Source organism: Balaenoptera ricei, chromosome 3 (assembly GCF_028023285.1).
Source record: "Balaenoptera ricei isolate mBalRic1 chromosome 3, mBalRic1.hap2, whole genome shotgun sequence".
In the NCBI taxonomy this organism is placed as follows: Eukaryota; Metazoa; Chordata; class Mammalia; order Artiodactyla; family Balaenopteridae; genus Balaenoptera; species Balaenoptera ricei.
In genome coordinates, this window is record NC_082641.1 from 171,555,148 (window position 1) to 171,576,884 (window position 21,737).

General features: G+C 53.2%; 2 protein-coding genes across 3 annotated transcripts in view; both read right to left on the bottom strand.

Annotated features, from left to right (window-relative positions):
* The window catches only part of AP1M1 (adaptor related protein complex 1 subunit mu 1), a 30,002-nt gene extending 16,488 nt beyond the window's left edge, over window positions 1-13,514 (bottom strand). The window contains exons 1-6 of one of the 2 annotated variants that reach the window (XM_059918197.1): window positions 13,352-13,441; window positions 7,857-7,977; window positions 7,585-7,741; window positions 5,029-5,096; window positions 3,135-3,265; window positions 2,157-2,304 (exon numbers count right to left, since the gene is read on the bottom strand). In XM_059918197.1, coding sequence (XP_059774180.1) covers window positions 2,157-2,304; window positions 3,135-3,265; window positions 5,029-5,096; window positions 7,585-7,741; window positions 7,857-7,886 — 534 coding nt within the window. In that variant the 5' untranslated portion in view covers window positions 7,887-7,977; window positions 13,352-13,441. Of the gene's footprint in view, window positions 1-2,156; window positions 2,305-3,134; window positions 3,266-5,028; window positions 5,097-7,584; window positions 7,742-7,856; window positions 7,978-13,351 lie in introns of both variants that reach the window. The other variant, XM_059918196.1, reaches the window with a different exon arrangement.
* Window positions 13,515-15,733: 2,219 nt separating this feature from the next.
* FAM32A (family with sequence similarity 32 member A) lies at window positions 15,734-21,388 on the bottom strand. Its single transcript, XM_059918199.1, has 4 exons — window positions 21,282-21,388; window positions 21,050-21,191; window positions 17,201-17,254; window positions 15,734-16,898 (listed from the first exon to the last, which is right to left on the bottom strand). Exons 1-4 carry the CDS (start codon window positions 21,353-21,355, stop codon window positions 16,830-16,832), a joined length of 339 nt encoding a protein of 112 aa, XP_059774182.1. The 5' UTR covers window positions 21,356-21,388; the 3' UTR covers window positions 15,734-16,829.
* Between the last annotated feature and the right edge of the window lie 349 nt (window positions 21,389-21,737).

Genomic DNA, 21,737 nt, shown 5'->3' on the forward strand with positions numbered 1-21,737 from the left:
TAAAGTTACAGTTATCAAGACAGTGTGGTTTTTGGTGAAGGAACAGATATACAGATCGATGGAAAAGAACAGAGTCCAGAAATAGACTTGCACAATATGGCCAATTGTTTTTTGACAAAAATGCAAGAGCAATTCAATGGAAAAAGAATAATATTTTCCAAAATGATTTTACAACAAATGAAAAAAATTGTTCGATATGCAAAAAAATGGATATATGTCTCATACCTCAAATAAAATTTAACTCAAAAATATCATAGACCTAAATGTAAAACTATAAAACTTTAGAAAATTTAGGAGAAAATCTATGTGACCTTGGGTTTGACAATGAGTTCTCAGACATGGCACCAAAAGCATAATCAATTTAAAAAACTGACATTGGACTTTCTCAAAATTAAAAACTTTTGCTCCGTGAAAGACAATGCCAATAGAATGAAAAGAAAAGTGACAGACTAGGAGAAAATATTTGCAAATCACATATCTGACAAAAGGCTTTATCCAGAATATATAAAGAACTTTCAAAACTCAACAATCAGAAAACAAACAACTCAAAAATGATCAGAAGATATGAAGAGGGACTTCCCTGGTGGCGCAGTGGTTAAGAATCCGCCTGCCAATGCAGGGGACATGGGTTCGAGCCCTGGTCCGGGAAGATCCCACATGCCGTGAAGCAACTAAGCCCGTGTGCCACAACTACTGAGCCTGTGCTCTAGAGCCCACGAGCCACAACTACTGAGCCCACGAGCCACAACTACTGAAGCCCATGCGCCTAGAGCCCGTGCTCCGCAACAAGAGAAGCCACAGCAATGAGAAGCCCGCGCACCGCAACAAAGAGTAGCCCCCGCTCACTGCAACTAGAGAAAGCCCGTGCAAAGCAACGAAGACCCAACCCAGCCAAAAAAAAAAAAAAAAAAAAAAAAAAGATATGAAGAGACACTTCTCAAAAGAGCATAACGATGACAAAGAAGCAGATAGAAAGATGCTCAACATCATTAACCATTAGGGAAATGCACATTAAAGCCATGATGAGACACCTATTAGGATGACAAAAATAAAAATGTTGATCGAGGATGTGGAGCAACCGGAACTCTCATCTGCTACTGGTGAAAATGCAAAAATGTTAACAGCCACTCTGGAAAACAGTTTGGCAGTTTCTTACACAGTTAAACATACACTTAGCATATGACCCAGCAATCCCACTGCAGGGTATCTGCCGTAGAGAGATGAAAACTTCTTTCCACACGTAAACCTATACATGAAATGTTTATAGCAACTCTTTTCACAACTGCCAAACATTGGAAACAACCCAGATGCCTTTTGATGGGTGAATGGATAAACATACTGTGGTTCAAAATATAAAATAAACAAATATAAGAAGAAATAAACTTTTGATAACAGAGCAACTTGGATGACTCTCAAAGGCATTATACTGAAAGAAGCCAGATTCAAACTGACACACACTGTATGATTCCACTCATACGACAATCTCAGAAAGGCAGAGCTATAGTGATGAAGAGCAGATCAGCAGTAGCCAGGGGTTGGGAACAGGCAGGAGGTGTGACTACCAAGAGGCAGCATCCAGGGAGGTTTCTGAGGTGATGGAGCTGTTCTGATTCCTGGTTATGATAATGGGTACACAAATCCATACACGTGCTAAAATTCACAGAAAATATGGTCCATTACCAAATAGTAACTTAAAAAATTAAAATTAAAAAACAAACAAACAACAAACACAAAACAGTAAAAACCAAAAACCAAAAAACCCCAAAAACAAGGCACAGGAGAACTACATCTTATGCTCTCAGTTTCACAGAAAAACAACGTATGTCTGTATATCTACAGCACGAGGTCCCAAAGGATGACAATGAATCCTTAAGCGATGTGGCCTATCTGATTAAAGAGCCCTGCACTTTCAAACTCTATACACTGCTTTTTTTTTTTTTTTAAATGATGTGCATGCATTCACTCTAAATAAGAACAGAAACTAATGAAGATAAAACAAGCTCGCATTGCAATGAGCAGCCCAAACTGAATCCCGTTGATCTGCTATCACACAGAAACTACCTGTTTCTCAGGGCCTTGCTAGTTTTAAAAGTCAAGCTGCTTTTATTTCCAATCATGGAGAAGACAAAATTTTAAAAAAAGAAAAGGAAGCCTACCAGGAGATTGACAGACTCAATGACGTCCAAGAACACCTCGTTCTTCCGGTACTTGATGCCCTCAGAGCGCCAGGACACTGCGTTGGTGACGGTGGCTGGGGGCCGTGGGGCCCCTGTTTCCAACTTGTGGCCTTCCTGAGTTATGTACCTGTGGGTCCGGGCTCACAGTTAAGCAGCTCAGGCACTGACATTCTTCAAAACAGCCCCTCCCTGTAGCAGGCACCAGGAAAGGCAGGCTCTGGTTTCACCTGAGGCTGTTTAACACAAGAATATCTTACGATTTCCAAAGCCTCCAGCAAACTCTTCAGTTACAGTGAGTGCAGAGTGGTCACTTTTAGGGGGCCAAGGAGACGGTGTTGGTGAGGAAAACAAGAAGTGGGCATGAAGTGCTCCCCCGCTGGGGGTGCAGAAGGGACCAACCTCCTGGGGGTGTAATCTGGTGACCCTGACTCCACTTGGGGAACAACAGATGTGAGCTGTGCTGAAGTTATGCGGCTTCTCTGAGTGCCCCTCTGCTCCCCTGTAAAATGGGAAGACAGCACCTCTGATTGTGAATGGAGTGAAAAAAAGTGCTTGCACAGGGCCTGGTTCACAGAAGTGCTTAATTCACGGTGACTGTTATTTGATGGGCAGGATTCCAAAGGAGGGAGATTTTTCATCACAGCTTCATTTATGACAATAAAAACAAAGGCAGGTGACTCCCTAATAACAAGCCATTTAGCACACTTCTGTGGATGGAAATGAAGACCTCGCAACAGGAAAAATGCTCATGCTACGCATGGATGCTGAGTGGAAAAAGGACCCACAACTGTCCCAGTGACTTCTGGTGCGGCTGGAGACAGGGCAGGGGGACCAACAACATGAACATACATTTGCTTCCTCCACCTCCAAACCTGCCGACGACATCAATGTTGTGACGTCACCCAGGAGGGGCCTGACCCCCGCCCCCCATCCCCGGGCCCCATCCCACCCACTCACTCCTGCAGGATCTTGCTGTCTGTGGTCTGGGGGTAGCCGAAGTCCATGAGCTCATCCAGCAGCTCGTAGATGATGACGAAGTTGTCGCGAATACTCTCCTCTTCCAGCTCCTTGAAATATTCCGAAAATACCTGTGGTGTTTCGTGGGGGGCAGATCGTTGAGAGGAAGGACGAGGAGGTGACGAACGTTTGCACGAGTTCATCGGCCCTTCATGCCCTGAGGCCCCTGCTAACAGCCCCTTTGTCCACAAGCTGCGTTTGCCCGTTTCCCAGAGTGCTATGGACGAGGCCTTGGGCTCAGGGAATGTGGGCAGGAGGACAGCAGTGGCCGCCTATGAGGTGGGAACCAGGCTGGGGTAGTACAGGCATCAGGCCTGGTCAGAAGCCCGAGTTCCCACCCCTGCGGGCCCACTCTCCTCCCCTCCCTGACTGACACTCCCAGGCCTGGGGCCCCTTCCCATCTGCTCTTTAATCCTGACTGTAACTATCACCCTTTGCCTCTGAGACAGGAGCGACTCAGGTGAGGGAGAAGAACCACTGCAGACGGGACAAGTGGCTCTTCCAGCCTCCTCTGGCCTCCCTGAACTCCAGTCTGTACAGCTGTGCCTGCAGACGAATCTGCCCCATCTCAGCAGAAAATTAAGAGGATCAAAGCAGGGACGCCAAAGGAGACCAAGGGAAGAGGGGCTTGGCAGAAGCTCTTTCATGAGCACAAACACTGAAGCAGAAAGGCAGTGCCAAACACTTCAGGGAGAAGAACCTTCCTCCTTCCCGGTTCCCCGTCTCCACACCCCAGGACTGCAACCGCTGGGCCTCTCCTCTGAAACCACAGGCAGCGCAGCCCGGCCTGCGACAGCTCCGGAATGCAGGCCTACCCCTCAGCCTGCACTCGGGGCCTCCCCGGGGGACATGCTGCTCTCCTGCCCCCGTGTCCTCACTGCCCACACCAGCCTGTTCCCTAGCGTCTGGCGTAGGTGCCTCTTGATCGGGCTGCACAGGGCACCATCTGAGGGATGAAAGCTTTCCCGGGCCCACCCCAGGCCTCCTGGGCCCAGCTGCCCACTTTCTTCAACCCCACAGCCCCCACTTTGGCCGCGCCCCTCCATCTCTCTCCTGGAAACCTGTCTGGCCTCCCAGCTGCCTTCAAGTGCTTTTTCTACTCAGCAGCCAGAGATGATCTTACCTCAAATCAGGTCTTGTCAGTCTCCTGCTTAGTGCCCTCCACCATCTCTCGCAAGACTTGGAATGAAATCTGAACTCCTCACTAGGCCCTGTACATCCCACCCCCGCCCACCCCGCCCACCCCTATGGTCTAGCCCCGTCACCTTGCTGACAGCAGCCCCGCACTCTGTCCTGAGCACACTGGCCCGCCTGATGTTCCCTGACTGCACCATGTGCACTCCCACCCCAGGGCCTTTGCATGTGCTGCTCTCTGCCTCCCCAGCTCACTGTCAGCTGGGCCTGCTGTGTGTCACCTCTCTCCAAGGTAGGGTCTCGGGCCTCTGCGCCTTTAGGGACTCCCCCCCCCCCCAACCCCACAAGATTCTGAGCAGAACTTGGCTCCGCCCTCCTCCTGCTTATCCCACCTTCCGAATCTCTGATGCATCGGGTTACCGTCCACCCTTCCACAGCCAGCTAGGGGGCGTACCTGTCCCTCTTGGAGTCATGGCGCACCCCTGGCCTGAGCCCCACCTCCCGTTCACTTTCCTCTCCTCACCAGGCAGAGGGGCAACTAAGGCTGCAGAATCCCACTCACGGATCACGTGGAGCTCCCCCATCCCACTTCTGGGGTTCCAGCTCCAAACTCCCTAGGGATGCTGCAGCCCTCAGGTGGCTGGTATGGAGAGGCACACTGCAGTGCCAGGGCGACGGATACCCCTGTGGCTCAACTCACCTGCACCACCTTGTAGAGGAAGGAGAACACCAGTGACACGCACGCGTTCTTCTTAGAGGTGGCGACCACTGCGTGGCGGCTGCAGTTAAGGAGCAGTCAGAGGCCTGGGCTGCCACCCCACAGACCCCAGTTCACTGCACGTTTTGGAGCCACCCCAAGCCATGACTCGGCCCTCAGCGGGTTACCGAGCTCCTGGTCTGAGCTGGGCCTGGGACACAGCAGTTACAGCCAGAGGAGGTCCCGGCTCCCAGGGAGCACTCAGCTGACAGAGGGGCAGCAGGGGGCACAGGGAACCCACCCCAGCTGCTGGGCAGCGGGGGCTGCCCTGAGGAGGTGATGCCTGAGCTGAGGGCTGAAGCCCAGGGTGTGGCAGAGGGCACTTCAGGTGGGGTGAGCAGCCTGGGGCGGGAGGAGGTAGTGCGTGTCATCCCAGAGCGGGAAGCAGGAGCACAGTCGGCCCTTCTCCAAAGCCCATCGCTTACGTGACCCTCCTGAGGTCCAGGGCTCCCCGGGCAGGCTCCGGCGGAAGCAGCTGGGGCCAATTCTAGCTCAAGCCTTTCTTTGAGCCTTTGCCCCTGAAGCAAACCTTTTGAATGAAGCCTCCATTTTCTCACTAGTGTGATGGGGGCCTGAGAGTGGATTTACTGAGGTGATTTACGTAAAGTGTCTGGCACACTCCCTCTGATAGGCGGGGGGGACGGGGGGTGGGTGGGCGGTATGTCCCCATCTCTTGGGGTCAGTGTATCCTGGGCACTTCCTGTTCCTCTTTCCTTAAGGGGCCTCAAGCCACCCAGGGAGGCCAGTTCCTGTGCGCTGCACCCTGGCCATTCACAACAAGCCTGTGCCACCCCAGGGCCAAGCTGTGAGCTCTGGGAGGGAGAAAGGGACTGCCTCCACCTCACTTCCTGCCTCAACCGGCCCAGCGCAGGGCCCCAGGAAATGGAGCTGGGCCAGTCAAAGGAGTGCTGGCTTCCCACCTCTAGTCCGGGCAACACGCCGTCCAGGCGCTTTCTAAGGAGGGGCGGAGGGCACCTCTGACCCTCGTGGCTGGGCCTCGCTGGAAACTGCCACCTGGCGACGGAACGCAGGCTGGAGGTGAGAGGGTGTCCACTCAGGCAGGACGTGCTGGGCACTGGCACCCAGAGGGGCAAGCCCTCCATGTCTCCTCCCTGGCTGCCCATGCGTGAAACACTGGGGCCCAACTGGAAACTGGTCTGACGGCTCCTGCTGCGCTGACACAGCTGCCCCTCCCTCCTCTCCATACCTGGGCAACCCCTGCCCAGACCCAGGGCAGCTTCCGAGATAGCCAACTCTTGGCTCACAGGCCACCTGCCATACTCTACAGAGCTGCCCCTGAGGCCTTCCAGAGAGGGGTGAAGAAACAGAGGCACGATGAAGGGAGCCAGACCTCAGGGCACTGGATGAAGGTCCCAGGCCAACACCTCCCACCCTGTAACATGTACACAAGTCACTAGGGGTGGCCTTGCTACAATGCAGATTCTGACCCGGCAAGGCTGCAGGGGGTCTGGGATTCTGCATTTCCAAAAGGCTCCCAGGGGATGCTCGGGCCCGTGGACCACACCTGCACTAGCAAGGTCCTGTGTGTCTCCATGAACACGGGAAAGGGGACAGAACCCACGTCTGCCGGGTGTGATGCATACGCACCAGCTCAACGGACCCTAACAGTCCTGCTGTCACTGGACCGTGGGAAGGTGAGGACTTGCCTCCTGTCACATAGCTACTGGAGCTTGGGTCTGAACAGGGCTGTGTGCTGCAAAGCCATGCCCTTCTTGCAGCAGTGCAGATACTGGAATGTGCCTGACCAAAGCCATGGGGGGGCCGGTCAGACCTCACGGATGCAAACTGGCTCAGCCAGGTCTCCACATGAGCCTGAGCATGGGGGACTCTGAGATCTGGGCAGGGTTGGGAGGAATCTCTCCCCTCCTCTGTATCCCACCACCCTTCATGGTCCAGGCCACCACCCCACCCACGTGGATGCCAACCTCGGCCTCCCTACCCCTCCCTATGTCCACTTCTGATCCCTGAAGTCTGGCGTCCACTCAGCAGCCAGAGACTTTCAGAAAACGCAAACATGCCCGTGTCACCCCTCTGCCTGAGACCTTCCAAAGACTTCGCAAGACACTTCAGGTGACTTCCTGTGAGGCCTTGCAGTGCACACCCTCCTGACCACTTGGGCCCTGCTCCTACCACGCAACCCCTCCAGCGCTCCGGTCACCCCCACTGCAGCTTCGGAATGGACTTCGCCTGGGCTAGCGCTCCTCGTGCCGGCCAACTCCTGCGGCCTTCCTGCAGGTCTCCTCCAGGATGTCACCTCCTCAGGGAACCCTTCCTGGCTCCTTGGACCTCTGTCACACTGGTCATCCTTGGGCAGCAGGGAGCTCCAGAAAGACAGGGCTGTGCCTCATGGCCCCCACTGGCCTGAGCCAGCCCTGGGTCAGCCGGGGCAGGGGCCGGCAGCCCTCAGTTGCACGTGTGTGTGTATGCACACACATGTCCACACAGGAGCCCCCTGGGAGCACCCCAGCCAAGGGATACGATACAGGTTGTTGTGCTTGATCCACATGAAGCGGACTCCCCCATGGGCCAGGATAGGTGACAGCATCCCCTCCTCCTCTTTCTCCATCAGGATGGGCATGAAGTGCTCCACCTCCGACATGTCCACGTCGCCGCGGTAGTTCCGGCAGATGAGCACCTGGGTGGAGGTGGAAGAGAGGGAAGGCACTTTCATCTTGAGTTCCACCAGCTGGATGGCTGGGGTGGGGGATGAGACGCACCAGCTTCCTTCCCTCCAGGGACCCCAAACACACCTGTCCATCAAAGGGCCATCCGATCTCCATCCCCCAGGGGATTCCTCAAGGAGAGCATTTCGCCAAGTGAACTTCCACAGGGGCCAGTGGGAATCTTCCCAGAGGGAGCGTTGGGGGTGGGCTATGGGGCAAGAGTCCAGGACCGCGTCACTCGGGAGATGCCAGGTTAAACAATGTCCCGTAGGCTCTCATTGCAGACCTTCTCAGAGCCTTTCTGCTAACGAGCCCTGCCCTTCTGCCTGTGTCAGGAGAGGGACACTGCTAAGTGTTCGCATCTGCTAGAACCTGCCTGTGGCCCGAAGAGAAGCCCTGCTCCCCACCTCTCACGGCCTGTGGGCTTGGATGTGCAGCAGCGCTGCCGGTAGGACAGGAAAATGGGACAACCACTTTCGTAAAGTTTGACAGGTTCTCAGAAAGTTATACTCCAGCTTATAACCTAGCCATTCCTCTCTTAGGTAGTCACCCAAGGGAAAGGAACCATACGTCCACATGAAGACGCGTGCATGGGTGCTCACAGCAGCTTATTTTAAATAGACTCAGGCTGGCGAGAATGCCAACGTCCTTCAGCAGGTGAATGGAGACATAAACTGTGTCCATCCACACCACGGAACACTCCTCAGCTATGAAAGGGAATGACTGCTGACACCGGCAACAGCATGAGAGAATCTCAGGATCACTGAGCCGAGTGAAAGAAACCAGACAATGGAGAACTTATCTACGTGATTCCACTTAAATAAATAAATCCTGGGAAATGGTAACAGAAAACACATCAGTGGCTGCCTGGGGACACGCTGGATACAGACGGGTGTGAGGAAGCTTTAGGGGGTGATAGAATGTGTGCTTATGGTTTCCTGGGTATACACAATGACTGAACTCATCAAACTATATGCTTTAAATAAACACAGTCTGTTACATGGAAGTTACACCTCCCTGAAGGAATGAAAAAGGAGGTGTGAAGCTATGCCATGCTGAGCAAGGCCCCATTTGGAGATGCCGCCTAGAGCTGCCGCCACTCTTGTGTGTCCATGAGGACAGCTGGCGGCATAACTCAGTAATGTGCTGAGAATGACACCACAGAGCTGACCAGCCTGGGAGCCGCCTGCCTCAGAACCTGTAGTTTTGTAAGATACATTGTCTTACTGTTTCAAGCCAGAGAGAGAGAGAGAGAGAGAGAGCGCGGGCGAGAGAGAACCTTCCTTTTCTAGTCTCTCCTTTGTGGCCTATGGGCAAGGGACCCTGTGCCCTCACTGCTGTTCAGAAGGCCTCTTAGAGACTCAGCACCCAGTGGGTGAGCTTGTGGGTACCTGGACCAGGCCCTGGCACAGGGATTCCCACGTACCCTCTCACATACTCTTTGCCAGGAGTATATATTGCCTCATATACTCCCCCCACCATGAAGCAGGACTGGTATTTTTAAAGAGATGGACAGTGATGTCCAGAGAGGTGGCACCACCTGCCTGAGGTCACACAGCAAACAACGGTGAGCCAGGATTATAACCCCACTTCTCACTCCCTGCAGGGCCACTTCTGCTTGATAAATATTGCTTTCCAGGGCTTCCCAAGCCCACCTTCTACCCCAGGTATCCAATTTTGGGGGATGCCACAGGCATGGAGTCCCCGGGCCCCCAGTGTGTTCAAAGGAAAGAGCAGGGAGCAATTTATTTTGCTCACCTTCATCACCAAGGCTGCAAAGAGGTCCACTCATTCATACCGTCTACCGTACATCATGCTGGGCCTGGAGACACAGGGGTGACCAGGACAAACAGGGTCCCTGCACTGAGACAGCTACCTGGTCAGGGGGAAATGAGAGACTCTGCAAGGGTATGACCTTCAAACTGAGGCCTGAGGGGACAGGCAGGATAGAAGCAGAGGGACCAGTGTGGCTACAGCCATGGGGTTAGGGGTGCAGCCCATGTGGGCGTACCCAGGAGCACTGGTTAGGTAGAGTAGGGGCAGCCTCGGACCTCAGGCTGCAGGTCAGGACAAAGGCAGGAGACAGGACAGATTGGAGGGAGGCAGGCAACAATGAGGGGACAATCCTCAACCCCTGCTGCTGATCTTGACCCCACAATTCCTTCCTCACAGAGAGTGAGACAGGCCTTCTTAAACAGAATCAGATCAGATTGCTTTTGGTTAAACTGCTGCTACCCCAGCCTCCCCTCATACAGAACAAACTGCAAGTCCATCCCCATGGCATGTCTTCACAGCCCCTCCAATGCCTCTCCATCCATGCTCCCCGGGCTCACCCCATTCCAGCCATCCTGGCCAGCACCCTAGCTCTCTCTAAGCGATCTACATTTGCTCCTGCCTCAGGGACTTTGCACTTGCAGTTCCCTCTGCCCAGAATGCCCTGGCCTAGATCTTCTCGGTTCTCAGACCTCAGCTCAGATGGCACCTCTTCCAAGAAGTCTTCCCTGCTCACCCTGGCTAAGATCATATCCTGCCCCTTTCCACTCCCAAGCCCACTTTACCTTCACTGCCCACATCACCACTGCATTATATATTCATATCCTCATTTATCATCTGTCGCTTCTACCAGAGTCTAACAATCCCTGAGAACAGTGACCACTTTCGTCTCGTTACGGCTGTGTCCCAGCACCCACAACAGAGCCTGGCCCATAGGAGCTGCTCAGTAAAGTCTGTGCAGTGAACATGGCGGTGAGGAAAAGGAGGCCAGGATAATGCCCATGTCTCCAATGTGGGCAGCTGCATGGATGGTGGGGTCAATCACTGAGATGGGGAGAGAGAGCAGGGCTGGCGGGTGGCGGGGAGCTCATCTGGGGAAATGCCAAGTTTGCAGTGGCCGTGAGACCTCCAAGGTGTCCTGGAGGCCAGTGGATCTCCAGATAAGTGCTCTGGACTTTGGAACAAATTTGAGAGTCATTGGCACAGTGACATAAATCAAAGCGTGCCTCAAGGAGAGCAACAGTACGGGAGGCACGCCAGGCCCAAGCACGAGGAGCCGACATCCAAGGGGAGGGCAGAAGATGAGGGGCAGCAGTCAGTGAGAGAAACGGGGAAAATAGAGAGCACAGCAACCTCGAGGCCAACAGAAGCCTGCTGAGGAGAAGCGTAGTAGTGGTGTCAGAAGCTGCAAAGAAGCAAGAAAGATAAGGGCAAGAAATATCCATGGAGGGCTTTCTATCAGCTGAATGTGGCCCCATTGGTTTCCTCGGTGATCAGAGGCTCTGGCTGGCAGGTAGATGTGTGGTTGTGAATTTCCTGACCTTATTTTTTATTAAATGCAGTCTGCACAGAAGGCAAACTTTCAAAATATGAGGTCCGTGGAGAGTGGAATAATAAATGGCGTGATGGTCACTGAGGACGGGAGGCAAACCCAAAGCTGCCTCAGGAGCTTCCTGAAAGGCACGTATAATCATGCTTCTTCCAGGCTATTGTCTCCTTATGGTGGCTGTTCCTTCTTGGGATCAAAGTGGTCCCCTCTGTCCTGCTCTCCCGTCTGGACATCCTCAACACCCACGGCCCTCTTGGTGCCATCCTCCAGGCTCCAGCATTACCCAGGACTTCTGGCTTGCCAGCGCCAGTGGGCTCGCTGTGACACCTCCTCGTTCACCTGACTGCCACCTGGTCACCTTCCCAGCTCTGGCGTCTCCCTCCTCCAGGAAGCCTTTCGTAACCACTTCTCCTCCCGCCAGCCCAAACTGAGGTTGGGTAACTGCATTACCTGGGGCCTTGTCCTTGTGGCTAATGGGATCTGACCATTTGGATCCATGCGTCTGCTTGGATCTGTCAGCTTCCATGCACCTCCCCTACCAGAGCTCTAGGTCCGTGGGGACTAACATGGCCTGTGGACTATGGGTGGTGCTGAGCCTGTCTGGTGCGCCTGCTCAGCGAGTTCACACACTTGCCCTAGGTCATGCGGCTGAGCAGCAGAGACAGGTTTTGAGCCCAGCCCTAACTTCTCAGTCACAGAGCGATGGTCCGCACTGGAATTGGTGCCTACTAGGTGCTCATGAAATGTTTGCTGAAGAAATGAGTGATCTGAGTAGGCAGCCTGTAGGACCTCTGGCGACACAGTGGCCAGGGAGGAAACAAGAACACGTGCTACAGAGACTTGGGGAACACTGCACCCTCCCAGCCCCTGGTGTGCCCTGTGTCTTTCTTTGCCTCCAAGAAGGTTGAAGAAGGGAGCCTAGTACTGGGTCTCACTAGCTGTTGACTTTGGGTGGCATCCAAGGCAGGCAACCCACTTAAGGGACTCTGGGAAAGTGCTGGGGGTGGGGAGTGGAACAGCAAGGGACAGTCACTTCACCTCTTCACTCCCTACTGCTTCTGAGCTAACTCCTGCCCACTTCACCTAGGCCCGACACCCATGTTTCTCTCACTCACTGATGTGGGGCTTGTTTAATATTGTTGGTCCTGTCCTATTCTTGTTACTCCCCAATGCAAGAGGCCAGATACTCGCTTGGCTTCTAGCCGGGATGGACTTGGGGGAAGGCAGCAGGTCACTTCTGAAAAGTTTTGAGATCCCTCCTTTATGAAGCTTTCCCAAAAACCCCTGGGAAAGGCACCCAAGTCCTAGTTATGTCCAATTCCTCCTTCATGTCTCAGCCGGGTTTGTCACTCCCCCTGCGCAGCCCTTCCTGACCCCCAGCAGAGGCTGACTCTCCCTATTATATCATCACTGCTCCACCACTGCAATTTATATTTATTTGTGCTTTTTGAGATCAGTGTCCCTCTCGCCCACCAGATTGTGAGCTCCAGAAGGACAGGGACTGATTCTGATTTTGCCTCCCAAAGGCAGCCCAAGGCTTAGCACCCTGCCTGGCACTTAGTAGGTGCTCCTCAAATATCAGCTGAATGAACAAATGATTCTGGGTTCAACTCCTAGACCTGCCACTTCTCTGTGACCGGTGTGACCTTGGGCAGGTTGCATCACCTCTCTGCGCCTCAGTTTCTCCCTCTGTTAAATGGCACTCCCACCACCCACTTCACCTGACCGTTGTAACTCAATGTCACAGTGAACGTTAAGAAATCCCTACAGGGACTGGCACAGAAAAACCGCTGAATAAACATAAGCTGCTGCGCTCCCAGAGGGCGGGACTGGCCCGAGGGCACATTGTCCCGGCAACGCCTCACCACCTCTGGTCAAGGGTCGTGCAGCCCCTCCGCGCCAGGCCTGGCTTCCAAGCGGGCTGCGGCCCGCGCTCCCCGTGGCCTCGGGTTCACCGAGACCCCCACGGAGGCCTGGGCCACCAACCCACAGGGGTGGGGATGAGGGTCTTGCAGCCGGTTACCTGGCAACGGCGGCAGCCCACCGCGTTACCTAGCAACGAGGCAGGGCTAAGGAGGACCTAAGACCCTTTCCTGGATACTTAGCAACAGGGTGGAGGCCTCAGGTGAGGCCAAACGGCTTCCTTGCCTAAGACCAGGATGGCTCCCATTGGTCGGTTAACTAGCAACAGGGTGGGTCCCCTTGGGGCGAGGCCCCTGCCAGTTGCTTGGCAACGCGGAAGGTGGGGCGCCCTCGGTACCTTGCCCTTCAGGTCCAGCACGTAGACGGCACTGGCGGACATGGCGGCTGCGGAAAGCCTCGGCACTGGCCGAGGGCGGCGGCGACAGCGGGGACTGCCAGGCGGTGAGCCAGGCCGGGCGCGCCCCGCGACAGTTCCTTTCCACTTCCGGTCCAGGGAGCCGCGCGCGGACCGTTATGTCCGGCCGGGGACGAGCTGCCAAGAATGCGCCGGCGCAGGGCGCAGGGTGCGCAGGCGCAGTATGTCCAATGCGCCCTAATTTCCCGCTCCTCCCTCAAGCATCACGGAAGTAAGACGAGAGGGGCAGGGGCGGGGGCGGGGGCGGGGGCGGGGGCGGGGGCGGGCCGGGCCGGGCCGGGCCGACTGAGGCAGGGCACTCTAGCTGCCTGACTGGGCGAAGCCCCTGCAGCTGAAAACCCCACTTTGTGGGCCAAGTTAGGTAAGAGATCCTGGTGGTTGAACCCACCTGGGGCCCAGCCGTATGGAACTCATAGCCTGGTGGGAAAGTCGAAAACAAATATAGTCACCAATTGTGATACCCTTTATAGGGAGGGGTAAGGTGGTGGTTACTTGGAAAGAAGTTAAACTCTCTGGCAATCGAGCCGTATCAACAGTCAGTTCCTGTCACCTGTCAGTGTCAACGTTTGTCAGTGGACAAGTGTGCCAGTTTATTGCCTGAAATGATCTCCTGAAAGCCACACCCCACTGAACCTAGGCAAAAAGCAGGTGATTTATTTCTGTAGTTAGTGGTCACTGTGGGTAATGCAAACTGTGACCCCCAATTAATCTAATTGAATTATATTTTATTTGCTTTTATGAATACTCAGCCTTTGGAGAAATGCCTGCATTCTGTCCCAATGAACCATCACAGTGCCCTGGGCCCAGTCCTGCAGTATCAGAACCATTTACCCAGGCTGCTTGCCTCTCTCTTATCTTTTATCTTCTCTACTACCTCCACTTGGGGTTTTCAAAGATAGTTTTTGCAACTCTGTGGTTGTATATCCTCTACTTGGGGTAGAGATGTAAGTGCAAGAAAATCCAGAGAAGAAAACTGGAATCTTTAAAGGTTGTCAAGTGAATCCTGGGCTGGAAGAATTCTTCCACAAAGCAGCCAACTGAGGCTTTTTGACACCAACTCTCTCTTAAGAAATCCTACCGTGCCTAGCCTCATACCTTGCCCAATTTATTGCAGTGTTTTAGAAAAACATGTCTTTTTTCTAACTACAAAACTGTACATCTCACTGAAGAAAAACTGAGGAAATGCCAAAAAGCATAAGGCAGAAAGAAAAGCCACCCAGGAGAGGCAACCCTTTCCATTATGGAGGATTTCTTTTCAGGCTTGCTGTGGGCATTTTAGATGTTTAATACAGTATCGGGGGGGCTAGGAGGACAAAAGTCTTTTGAGGAAACAAAGACTTCCAAGTGCCAAGAGTACTGTCACAGTAAACACTGTTTACACATAAATTACTTGTAACCTCCTTTTCTCCACATGTGGAGGCAGGAATTTGAATCATATCTGAATTTCATTCTTGGCAGTTAATGTGTAAGTCAGATTTGACCTCTGTGACATCTCAGAAAAGACCATACTGATTGTGCTAGACCAGAGTTTTTCAAACTTTGCTGCATGCTGGGGTCACCTGGGGAGCTCTGAAAAATCTCATGACGGAACCCCACCCCAGGCAGCATCAGTGGTTCTTAATGCTCCCCAGGACAGCCTAACATACAGATTTTGAGAACCACTGTGGTAGACTGTAAGCGATGGCCCTCAATAAACCACATCTTCTGGTGTTCGTGCCCTGTGTAATTCCCTCCCAGAGTGGGTTTGGCAATGACTTGCGTTGGCGATGGAACAGGTTATGTAAAGGGAGATTCTGGAGGACGTTCTGGCCCCAGGTAAGTCAATGTAACTTACACATGAACTAAACTACACCTCATGGAGCAGAACCATCCAGCTGGGCATGGTCAACACACAGAATCGTGAGAGAGAAATTCCACTGTTTTCAGTCACTCAGTTTTGGAGTGATCTGATGGGCAGGGAGAATTGGAATAGCTGTCTTCCCCACGACTGAAGCAGGCTTTTCACAGCGCCACTGCATCATGCTCACAGACCCCAACTGCTGACTCATGAATGGCAAAGGCCTGAAAGTGCCTTTCTACCAGTCAGTGGGGGAATCCACCGCAAGGAGCCATGCTAGCGAGAGAGTATGTCACCTCCTTTAGGTGGGTTGCAAACCCCAGGTGGAAACACGTCATCTAAATTTTCTCCAAATTGAGGGAGAATAGTTGTTTTGTGGTATGCACATTCTTTGTGTGTGATAATCCTAAAGGCAGTGTTTCTAGTGGTAGTCAAACAGCCTGTAATTATGATACTCAGACTCACAGTTAATAACTTTTTTTTGTTTTATTCTGCATTTCACATATGACAGTCCCAAACCCAACACATGGTTTTGTTTTCTGCCTTTCTTATTCTCTCAGCATCTATGTCAACACATTTTTTCCCAACAGCATATGCAATCTGATCCTTATCTGGTGGGTATACAGAGGCCCTCAAAGATCCTGGCTCTCCAGCACGGGAACCTGAGTCCTTCCTTTCGACTACACCCACGTCTGTCTGTGCTGGGGGTCTGCCTCGGTCCCATCACCCTCGAGGTGTCCTTAGGCCAGTAACGCCAAACATGTTATGTGCCAACTCTGAATAAATACGGGGGGCTGCTTGGAGCCCAGGGTTGAGGGTAAGGTGGCAGGCTGTGTCTGGGTTCCATTACAAAGAATGCGGTGCTTGACAGGCAATGCCTGCCATGGCAACACCCACTAGACATGTCTGGAATGGGGATATTGGGAGAAGAGGCTACATGCTGGCCACAGGTTTAGAAAGGGACAAGGGGTACGTTCCATCCTTGCCTTAGGTGGTTGTTCTGTTTCCCAGGCTGTGTTGTCTGACTGGCCAGGAGGCTGAGGGGGCAGTCTGAAGACCGTGAAGCTGCAAGTGGCTTCCCCAAGCCCTGGATGGGAGAGCATAAGCCCCAAGCTAGAGGGAGCTTGGAAGGGCAGCCTGTGCAGGGCCCTACAGGGGTCTACATGCTGCAGGCTACGCTGGCATTAGCTCCTTGTCCTCTGGAGTCGGTTTCATCCAGGCAAAGCCAGCTGGCTGGCTGTCAAAGAGTCAGATACAACTCGGGGGTAAAACCACTCTTCCATGGCACTTACACAGAAATAACCTTAATCTCTGGATACACTTTCCAAACTAAAAATGTTTCTCTTCTATGTGCTACTGAGAAATCAAAATAGAGTAAAAGGACGGTCTTATTTTAATCAAGTTCCAGAATGAGGACATACAGCTTTGAAAAGCACTGTCTCAGCAGATGATGCAAGGATGTGTGTAAAAGAATGTTTCTAGAAAATACCAAAGGCACCAAATATAACCCCAACTTTGCCTTCTGCTTCTCCTTGATGCCACTCCATACCCCAGGAGGGGAGGCTACTTTGTCCAGCTGACTTTGGGAATGTCATAGTGCTCCGTGAGTGTGTCCAGGTGTCTGTTGAAGTCCTGGGAAAGCCGAGGAGAAAGCCCATGTCAACACAGACCCAAGCAAGGCACTAAGGATACGCAGCACTGCCCACTCCCACTTCTCCACATCCTGTCTCTCCTCAGTGAGCCCCTTCCTCTCAAAGCCACCCTGCCAGGCATTATAGATGCCTGAACCCTGGCCTTGCCCTTATATGACCCTGGGGAGGTTGGGTAAAGCCCCTCCCCGCCAACACTCCAGTGGCTTCTCTACCAGGCTCCTAGCCTCTGGGCCCAGCCTGGTCCCTACATGGCTCAGTCTCCCCCACCAGCACGTGACTTACCTCTACTCTCTGCTTGTGGGTTTTGGATGCTTTCTTCAGGATCCTTTCCATTTGCTGAAGAGAGGAGAGAAATGGAGGTGAGTCACATGCCTGATGCAGCCCAGGCCAGCACGCGATGGAAGATGAGAGCCCCCAGCCAGCCTGGCTCTCACACTTAGAATGGCTGGAGGTCTCAGGGTGAACACCTCGCCCCTCCCTCAACTCCACTCAGGTGGGTCCAGCAGGGATGCCTGACCATAACACACCCCAGTGGGAACTCACGTCAGCTGCCCTTTGGTCTGAGTGGCGGGAAACATCCTAGCACTGACTTAAGGAGACTCCGCTGGGAGCTGTACATGTGCTTCCTGCATCCTTGGGCAACTGACTGCATTCCCAGTTTGCAGAAAAAGAAAGCCTCAGAAGGGGTCTGAGGAAGGATGATAAATGAGGAAGGTAAAGAGGCTGACACAGAGTAGGTGCTTGAGTGACAGTACACAGAGCCAAGAGGGTTACAAGATCCAGATCGCCTTGACAAGTATGATTCTGGAACACGCATCCTGTACCACCACGACCTACCCGACTCCTCATGCTTAACACCAATTGTAGCTGGTATGAGTTAAGAGCATGGGATGCAGAGCCAGACAGAGCTGGGGCCGCACCTGGCTCTACACTTACTAGCTGGGTGACTGTGGCCGACTCCCTTTGGTGGCCCCCCCCCCATGAACCGAGCTGCCTGGTACTGGTGCCCTGGTGCAGTCCTCTGTCGCACTGACTCTGGGTTGGTCCTGTGACATGGTTTACTTAACAGAATGCAGTGCCAGTGCTGGGCTGAAGCTGTAAGGACACCTAGCAGGTTTTGCCTTGTGTTCTTGGAAGCTAGCCACCATTCGGGAAGTCTGATGACCTTGCTGCCAAGAAAGGACCTGGAGAATGAGATGACATGTGGGGAGGGAGGCCATGGAAGGAGCAGTGAGGCACCAGACATGTGATGGTGAAGCCATCTTGGATTTTCAGCCCAGATGGGCCTCTAGCCCCAGCTGCCATCTGATTGCACCAGGTTCCAAGGCAGGCCAGCAGAAGAACCACCCAGCTAAGCCCAGGCAACCCACAAAAGCATGAGGTATACTGTAGACTGCCCCCTGGCTGCTCCTCCCTCTCCCTCCTCGTCTCCTTTGCTGCCTCTTCATCTCCCTCTGTGTCCAGTCAGCTCCCACCCGGCTGACACTCCTTCTCCCTTTCCCTCCTCGTCTCCTTTGCTGCCTCTTCATCTCCCTCTGTGTCCAGTCAGCTCCCACCCGGCTGACACTCCCTCTCCCTCTGAAGTATCTGCCTTGTCCATCCCTGCCCCTTCCTGCTGCTGTGAGCCCACGTGAGGCCCGTGTCTCCTCACAAGAGGCCACACTGACTTGACCAGCTGTCACCAGTGCCAGGCACTTTGGGGGGCTCCGCCCTCCCTCTTCTCACTCCACGCACCAAGTTCAGCGGGTGTCATGGGTGCTGTTGCAAACCCCACTTCACAGACAAGAGAAAATGAGGACCAGAGTGCACAGTGGGTGATGGGGCTGGAAATGCCAAGCTCTGATCCTTTCCACCAGGCTGGAGCCTTCCTTCCAGGAGCTGTCCAGCCTATAAAGCCCACTGTGCTCAATCCAACACTCTTCCACAAGGGAATCTGCATTTCCCAACTGTACCTCGCTTTGTCCACACCTGCTCGCTTCTCTCTCATCCACCTCATGCACCTCCCTCTCTTCCCCTCTCTTTCTCTCTCTCTCTTCCTGCCCCCCTTCCTCCCTCTGCTGGGTCAAACAAAACCCTCAGGAGTATTTCTGGTATTCATTGCCAACAACGAAAACTTCACCTTGACCTTCTACCCTCCACCTAGAGGCCCATTTCTCCATTCCCTTTGACAGCAAATCTCCCAAGACTTATTTCTAATCCTTGTCTCCATCTCTGCCTTTCCCTGCCCCCACTTGGATCCACTCTAATCAGCCTTTCCTCCTTCTCATACCAAACGCCAACTAAGGGCTCTGAGTGCTCACCTGCCTAGACCTCCTGCCAGCATATGACACAGCTGATCACGTCTTCCTTCTTGAAACACTTTCTCCACTTGGCTCCTAAGGACACACTCTCTCCTGGTATCCCTCCGTCCTGTGCTCCTTTGCAATTTCTTTTCTGCCACCCTCTGATCACCAGGGGTCAGATCCTAGACCTCCTCTGTCACCATCCTTCCTCAAAGGATCTCATGCAGTCCCCAGAGCAATTCCCAAATGTTTATCTGGGCCCAGACCTTTCCTCTAAACTGCAGATTCAGGTATCGAACTGTCCATGAGAACTCTCCACTTGGGTTTCTAACAGGCACCTTAATTTAACTTCTAAAACGAAGATCTTGATCCCCCCACTTTAGAAACCTGCTTTACTTACAGTCCTTCCTATTTCAGTAAAACAGCACCTTCATTCACCCGGCTTCTCCCACCAAAAATCTTGGCCATTCTTGATTCCCCTTTCCCAGCCCACACCCAACCCATCAGCTAATCTGGCTGTTCTTCCTTCAAAACCTATCCCAAACCCGATACCTTCCATCACCTCCACTATTACTGCCCCACTCTGAGGGGCCACTATTAGTCACTCTGATGGTTGCATGAGCCTCTCCCCCTCTGCACCCCAACTCCAGCAGTAAAATCCCAGTCCTGCCTCTGACGATAACCTTAAGGAACGGGCTTAAGTGCATTCACTTGTTAAGTCCTCACCACCTATGAGGCTGGAACTTGAGTCCCACTTTACAGATGAAGCAATTAAGGTGTGGGAGGTGAGCCAACTTGTCTAGACACCACCAACAGTGGTAGAGACAGAATGGGACGCAGGTCTGTCGTGTCAAAGCCGGTGAGTCTCTCTCTCTCTCCTTTTTCTCTTCTATGACTCAATTAGGCCTGGGAGTAATGAGTTAACTTTTTCCTGATGTTACTGGACCAAATCACCAAGACCACCGTTAGCGTTTCTCAGCCTGGGCACTACTGACGTTTCGGGCCAGATCAATCCTTGCTCTGGGGGACACTGTCTCAAGCACTTCAGGATGTTGAGCTGCATCTCTTCCCAGCCCCGTCCCACCCAAGTGGTAACAAACAAAAATGTCTCTAAACGTTGCCAAATGTCTCCTTGGGGCTGGAGGTGGGGGACAAAATGGCCCCCAGTTGAGAACCACTGGCCTAGACTGATTATTCCCGCCAAACACAATGCGCTGAACGTATCTATCCTACGCTGACCTCTCCTATCCTCAGCCACCCAAATTTATTAAGTATTTAATATTAAGAGAAATCATTTTTCAGAGCCTGAAAATACAACGTATTTGAAGCTGCCGAAGTCGTCATGGGAACACTTCGTGGTGACCTACAGCAGTGAGTATGCCCATTTAATGTCAACAGCTAACATCCATTGAGCACTGACTTTATGCCAGACTGAGTGCCATTTGCCCGCGTTACCTCATCGAAAGGTCTCATCCCTCTTAGGAGAAAGCATGATCCTGACCCCTACATATGTGGAAACTGAGGCATCAAGAGGTGAGTCACTGACCCAGTGTTACGGGGCAAACGAGCGACAGCGCTGGAATCCAAAGCTGGGTCTCTAGCTCTCCCCTCTGCGGTCCTAGCCGGTCAGAAAACCTTCTTGTCCTCGGAGCTCCCCCACTGTGGACTCTTCCTCTCTTACTCACGCAGCATCTTCTCCCCGGAATTAAGGTCCTCACTGACCGCTTGCCCTCCCCGGAGCGTTCTGGGGTAGATCCCGGTTACGGGTCTCCGGGTCCTGCCTCTGAATCCACCCCAGGAGACCCAGGCCAGCGATGCGGGACATCCCTAGGCTTCCCACCCGCCTTACCCGCTTTTCCTGCATCTTCTCGAAGGCCGCCTGGGCCGGTGTCCGTTTGTCCAGGCCGCGCCGCTTCTCCTCCTCGTTCTTTTTGCTTGTTCCCATCGCTTCCAGCAGTTTCGCCTTGTCTTTGTCCTTCTTTTTCTTCTTCCTGGGAGGGGAGACGGGGTAACGGCGGGTCAGAGGGCAACACTCCGGGGTCTCAGAAAGAGGCTCAAAGGGACAACCTCGCGGGACTCACCGCTTAGTCACTCCGAGCTCTGCCACGCCTTTCAGCTTCAGGGGCGCCTTCTGGACCTGCTCATAGGCCTCCATGGCGCCCGGCTGACGTCCGGAACGGAAGAAGGCCACACTTCCCTATTTTCACCTGAACGCCCGCCTTCCTTCGTTTTGATTGGCCGATCTATGCTGTGCGCATGCGTAATTGCATCTGGCCGTGGGCCACACTTCCGGGTTCAGGGCCGGATTTGGAGAGTCAAGCGCGTCCCCAGCTTCTGCATCCTGTTTCCTGCCACACTTCCGGTTTGGGCGCCCACTTCCAATTTCCCCAGCTTTGGGCACCTAGACCTGGGAAACCTTTTTGACAAAGCACCGGTTTCCTAAAACCCAACGTTCTATTGAGTGTTTTGCGCGTATTTGAATGCTCTGTTCTTTATTGCCATATTTTGAGGGTTCAATAGATAACCTAATTTTGTAA

Excerpts from the sequence above, each read along its gene's own strand:
- FAM32A (XM_059918199.1), bottom strand. The coding sequence starts at position 21,355 with ATGGAGGCCTATGAGCAGGTCCAGAAGGCGCCCCTGAAGCTGAAAGGC. Across the intron at positions 21,192-21,281 it reads GAGCTCGGAGTGACTAAGCG|GAAGAAGAAAAAGAAGGACA; the intron begins GTGAGTCCCGCG and ends CTCCCCTCCCAG. Across the intron at positions 16,899-17,200 it reads CCCACAAGCAGAGAGTAGAG|GACTTCAACAGACACCTGGA; the intron begins GTAAGTCACGTG and ends CGGCTTTCCCAG.